This window comes from Chrysoperla carnea, chromosome 1 (genome assembly GCF_905475395.1).
Source record: "Chrysoperla carnea chromosome 1, inChrCarn1.1, whole genome shotgun sequence".
NCBI classification, from domain to species: domain Eukaryota; kingdom Metazoa; phylum Arthropoda; class Insecta; order Neuroptera; family Chrysopidae; genus Chrysoperla; species Chrysoperla carnea.
In genome coordinates this window covers 33,784,774-33,791,398 of record NC_058337.1, presented here as the reverse complement: position 1 = coordinate 33,791,398, position 6,625 = coordinate 33,784,774, and the positions used below count along the sequence as shown (strand labels likewise).

General features: G+C 28.9%; 1 protein-coding gene across 1 annotated transcript; it reads right to left on the bottom strand.

Moving 5' to 3' along the window:
- Positions 1-5,962: 5,962 nt before the first annotated feature.
- On the bottom strand, positions 5,963-6,621 carry LOC123305369 (methyltransferase N6AMT1). The gene has a single exon (XM_044887067.1). It carries the CDS (start codon positions 6,619-6,621, stop codon positions 5,986-5,988), a length of 636 nt encoding a protein of 211 aa, XP_044743002.1. The 3' UTR covers positions 5,963-5,985.
- Positions 6,622-6,625: the final 4 nt, after the last annotated feature.

Below are 6,625 nucleotides of genomic sequence, written 5' to 3'. Positions count from 1 at the left end.
TTTTTATAAATATAAAAATTGATAAAAAAATATTTTTGCCAAGATAAACCCCGGCACACTTGTACATAAGGTTAAAAAGTACTGATTCATATGCGAAATTTTGAAATCCCTGTAAGTGCAGTTTTATTGTCACACGGGCACCTGGGCTATAATGATTGGTGTTCAAGCCTCCCCCCCCCCCGTAGACTTGGTGGTATTTTATTGTGATGTTCAAAGAATATGTCACTGGTAAAAATATACTGGGAATAAATATATTTATGCTTCAAACACACAAACACATACAAAATTTACATACAAATTTTTCTCGGTTTTTTGAGAAACTCTTCCAATATTTCATTCACAGAAAGTGGAATATCAAAATGAATATTCAAAGATGCAAGTCCGTTCAAACGTTTTTGACCAACTCCGCAAGTATGGTTTTAGCCTTTTGAGCGTGGGAAATGTGATTTCAGTGTTTAATAGAAAGTGAGAACTAGATTTGAAAAGACTGACAAATTAAAAAAACATGAAGTTCATTCCTTAAATTTAGCTAAGAGATTCTATATTAATTAATATATGTTATTTTGTATAATTTAACTTCAAAATGGTTTTATACTTAAGTGTCTTTATTTCATTTTTTTTATTTTTCAAACTGTTAAGATCGAATTTTTTTTGAAAGCAAATAAAGCCACAAAGCAAACCCCCATCCCCAGAACGAATCCTGGATCCGCGCCTGGTTGTATTTATAAAGTTAAATAGATAAATGAATAGTAATTCAATGTATGAGCGACTATTTTTTTAAACCACAATGTTTTATTAATATAATAAAATAATAAATTTATTATTAATATAAATGTCAAATAACAATTGAGAATAATAAAAAACTTATGAAAAATTAACTGATGTTATTAACTTTTCAATTATTATGAAATACGAATCAAATGTAACAATAACGTTTTTAAAAATAAGATAGTATTTTTTTAATAATCTATTGGTTACATCAAATAATCTAAAAGGTAATTTGTTAGTAAATTAATCATTTGATGAAAGATTGTAATCGATCTAAATTTTGATTACTTTATATTATTAAAAATGATTGTTTTAAATTTTTTTTGGTTGTGTTGATTGATTTTTACAACTTCTCGTATTTCCTAGATGAGTGTAATAGTATTATATTATTGACTGAAACCTGTTGAAAAATGAAAATTACAATCATGCTAATATGGATTATATATAATCCATAACTTGGCTATTTTGAAAAAAATGACATTAAAAAGCAAATCACTGCAATATGAAAGAAGATTCGACCTAAGCAATTATTAACAACTACTGACCACAGAGTAACAATACCTACTAAAAAATTAAAAAGATTCCACAGATGTAATTTAGTGTATAATATTTTATAATGGATATTTTTACGAACAATTAAAAACAAACCCATAAATTTTTTAAATAATTAAAATTATTTTAGTCGTTACGATAATTAACTTAATTTTTATGGTAACGCACTATGAAGCGAAAAATAATTGAGGAAGTATCATAATTATTAATTATAACGCGTAATAAAAATAATTTTTTTTTTAACTTAATCTAATACAGGCCTGTGTGAAAGGGACCAGCCAAGGGCAGAGGGCTTTTGTTCATCATGTTTCGTTATAAAAACGAAACAAACAAGAAATTATTTTTCAAGTAAGACAGGAAAGTAGTCAAAGCTCTAAGGTATGCTGACTCTTTGAGATGACTCTAAGTTGAGAAGGAGCTTTCATTCGTGGCTGTTGCCACAGGCAAAACTGCCAGAACGCGAAGCATTTGGTAGACTTTTGGAAACGCATCTTCATTGCAAATATCGAGTGGTTCGAACAAAACCACTTTTAACGTCCTGTCCGGAAATGCGTTTTTGCAAACTCAGAACTTTGTCACAGATGTCACGATAATCATAGTGCAAAATTAAAGAGCGTGATTCAAAAGCGCTAAAGCGTTAAGTTCTACTCATAAATCGACGAATATCCATGGCCAACAGTCTCAGGATCTAAAATCTATAAATGTCAACAAATGTCTCAATAACCTCTCCGTGCGCACGGATCTAATTTCTTATAATTTTTCCAATGCTCTACCACATTCTTACTATTTATTGGCACATTTTCCAAATACAAATTTTTTGTATATACAGCTGTGGGACCTAGTTAAGTGAAACATCAAGGTATTTCGTTTCGGCATTTTTCAAATAAAAATCCGTATGGTAGTAAAGCAAAATTAAAACTGCAGGTCATTGAGGCTCAAAATTAGTTAAGTGTGGAATTTGCGGGTAAAATAAAAATAAGTAAGTAAACAAACAAAACGATGTTATCTCAGTTCTCAGTTACAGAGGTTAATGCACATAAAATTCACTCGCTGTCTCAATTATAGAAGTAACTACGACGATAAAATCCCAGATAAAGAGGTTTGCATCGTCCCACTAACAGAGACAATTCAGTCCCAAAGTGTTGGTACCTCAGCATGAGTTCCAGTTATGGAGGTTTCTCAAGTATCCAGGTGCCACCTAACCAAATTTTACTGTATATTTTTTACGTGTATCAGAGGACATGATAGAAAACTGTGTAAAAAATATTAATTATATAATTAATAATAGTTATTTTTTGCAAACAAAACATCTAAATCATTGTGTAGGTATGTACTTTGATGTAGATATTTAAAAATTTGGCTAATATAGAACAAACATAGGTAATAGGTACAATGCGTAAGGCGTTACATAATAATTTAATTTAGATTATTCAATCCATTAATCTTTCTGGTCTTATAAATAAGCTTTTGAGTCAATGTGATACTTTTTTTCAATTATGTATGTATGGACGAGTGAAAATTTTTTAGTCAGAGGGTGGTCCTTATATAAAAGTAACATTATATATTTTATAGACCTTAATATGGGTTTCGAGTCGAGATTAAAGGTATACCTATTTGAAAAAAGACCCATTTTGCTTCAAAAGTACGTAAAATTGCATAAAGGCTGTAACTAGTATAAAGGCTATCCTAGTTTGGGCAGCTAATTTGAATGCAACCTTCTTTTCGATATATTGGCTAATAGTTGGCTCTTATAATATTGTTAATAGGTCCAAAAAATTTTTATAGATCGTAGGTAGTCATAAAGATAAAATCAGGATTAATTTAAAGGTCTGATATTAGGGCAGCTTTTTAAACCTTACAACTTTGAAATATAACTGTTTAACATATAGAGTTATTCTGCTGTTAAAATACTTTTCTAACCCTCGGAATTATCAAGTGTACATGCATTAACTCGTATCAAAATTTGAAATTAATTATAATAATTCAATAAAACTTTCGCTACTGTACCTACTTTTTTTTTCACTTTTTTATGATAAATTAAATTTTTATTACCTATTTTAAATATTTAAACAGGATAATATCGAAATTTAAATTTCATGTATGTGATATAAATTTTATTATTTGAATAATTAATTTGTTCAGAATTTTAGAACTGTTAATTTTACGTAAACATATGGCAAGGTGTTGTGCCTTGAGTATAACGTAAATTAGAACATTCTTCAGTTTTTCGAAGGATATAAATATCGTCTGTAGGACAGCAAATATCTTAAAACAAATTTCACTCATCAAAATATTAACAATCGAGAGACTGATTGTCCAGTTTTTTCAAGGAAAATAGAAATCAAATTTTGCACAGACTAAAAAATTTTGCTTTTATTTAATTTTTACTTATTTACAAGTACATTATTGTGTTTTAAGCTTCCATTAGAACTTAGCCTTAACCACTGCTTACTATTGAGAATTTTTAAAACCATACTTAAGTTCTAAACAATGTTGAGGACGTAGTTCAAATAACCATTATTATTGTCTCCTTTTACAAATAGTATGCATGATAAGCGCAGTATACGTGGGAAAAAAGGCAGTCTTATGAACCTGTTACGAGACGCTTAGAATGGAGAATACTTTTAACCTCTTTAGATCACAGGTATACATATGTGCACCCAGGTCCAGCTCTTTTCCGCTGGGCACTGAAAGCGAGTGTCCAGGGCCTCGTGATCGTCGGAGACATTCTTTGCAGCTGTCGTTAAATACTACGCCTTAAGTACACGATTCATTCATTTGCAATGCGATTTTCAAAGTTTCTAATCCCAAAATGATGAAGTATTAGTATATGTAGTCCAGTCGCTCTATATTGAGACCAACTTTTTTGAGGTACACACTTTACGATAATGAGGGAACTAGAGAATGGGTAAAGATGCAGAGTCGAACTTAAAATACGTATTTTGAATTATCTTCAACTTTTCTATTTAATGTTATAAGCATAAATCAATAGTTTTCCCAAAAAACCGACTTTTTTCAAAATTTTTCAAAAAAATTCTCTAAAAAAAATCATTCAAGGGCAAACTTTTTTTAATTTTTATTTTTGATAACATTAAAAGCCCATCCCCCATGGTCGCAAAGTGTGTACCTCAAAAAAGCTATTCTTTTATTTTTTTATTATAAAGAGCTTGGCCTAGTGTTATGTTATTCTGATAGATTTTGTATAATTTAATTAGGTTCGATTGAATATTGAAAGAAATTCGATTTGCCACCTATCAAAATATGTACAATGAAAAATAGTCGAAATTCTTATCCAGGGTAAACTAAATGCTAATATTTTGTATTTCGTGACAGAAAAAATAGATATTTTTTAGCACATTAATTTTTTTATTCACTCTTGACACAATGAGTGAGACTGTCACATAGACATAGAAAATGAAGTGCGTTCTAGAGCTAGCTGTGAAATGAAGTTTACAATCGATCTAGTGAAATTTTACAAAAAAAAAAAAAGACGGCTCTATTTGCACCTTCATTTATTGCAAAAAAACAGACAAATAATGACATCTATTAACATCATCGAATACTTAAACTTGTTTTAGTATTGGTATTAGATGATACACTAAAATAAATATAAAAAATTAAAAAATAAAATTTAAATTTAAAAACAAATCCTGAATTTAATTTTAGCCTAGATTAATTCAAAAAGCACATGAAATACTTACTTGATTCATTTAACTTTAGATTTTTTTTGTATTTAGAAACTTGTTTCAATATTCCAGTTACATACCTAAGTTGGAGTGCTATTCTCTAGAAATTACATGTTGAAGAAGTTGCGCCTTCAGGCAAAATCGATGGAAGTGCGCTCCATGGCACATAATGATCTTGTACCATGGGTCATTTATTAATAAAATATAAATAGCTTAATTAATATTTAAATTCTCACAAAACTTCATCATGTGAACGAATACTAATAGTATTAACTAAAACTCTTAATATTTGATTTTTTAAACATTAAAAATAATTGCAATCCAGGGTTTGACACTCTCCCGTGTATAATTTATGGCTAATTATGCTTAGTGTTTTATTAGTTAATAATAATTATAATATTATTAATTAAAATATTATTAATTATATTAATTAGATTATAATATTAATCTGTCATTATAATTGTATTTTTATACCATGTATATATGAAATATATCAAGGTATACTTATTTTAGTCCCAAGTTTGTAACGCTTAAAAATATTGATGCTACGAACAAAACTTTGGTATAGGTCCATTAGTTCATTTTCGATTGCCTGCCCGTCTGTCTGTTTTACAAAAACGCAAAAAGATATCAAGCATTTTTATAGCGTGTTCAGGACATCAACAAGTTTTCAGAGTAAATAATTTTTTATTATTATGACAACAGAAACGAAATAACTGAAAAACCTCTCAGAAAAGAAATAAAAAGTTTCAAATGTTTTCTCCTCAGGTAATCATTGCGTCCGATATGAAGCTCCATATGTGAACAAATGATACCTACTCCCCCCTAAACAAATTAAAACTATGTTGTTTATTAACAAATATTTATTCTCAAATAATATTTGTATAAAAATTTATATTTAAATATATAATAATTTTATAATAAATTAATAACAATTTTTATAAAAAAAAAGGTGCCTTAAGTGCAATATATCTATAACCTAAAATTTTTGTAAGCTAAATCGAAATATTTTTAAGTGTTCACCACGAACCTTCCTTTCGATGACCATTTCAAAATAAAAACCCTGTTTTTTCATTATATTACATATGTCGTTCGGATCATTTTCTTCAATTGTTACCAAATAAAACAATCCTTTATCAGATAACATGTTCTTCACTTGCAGCAACACACGATCAGTAATTTCTCGACCTTTCGATCCTCCAGCCCAACTTCGCTCAATACCATTACTTAAAAATATTTCAGAACTTTCTGTGACTACGTAAGGTGGATTAAATATAATTATATCGAATATATTTGAACGGAAATTCGTAAATAAATCCATTTCGAACATTTCTATTTGAGTATTATTTTGAATAGACGTCTTTATAGTAACATCGCAAGCATAGGGATTTATATCGGTTGCAAAATATTGTGCAGTATGACCCAAAGCTTTAGCTAAAGCTGTTATAGTAATACCAGACCCCGATCCAATTTCAATAATTAATAACGGCTTTATATTTCGTATTAAAGTTAAATCTAATTCAAGAGCGTCTAACATTAAAAAACTGTCTTCAGCCGGTTCATAGACTTGTTCATAATCTTTTAATGTTAAATGTGATAAATTTGGAGTATCCATTATT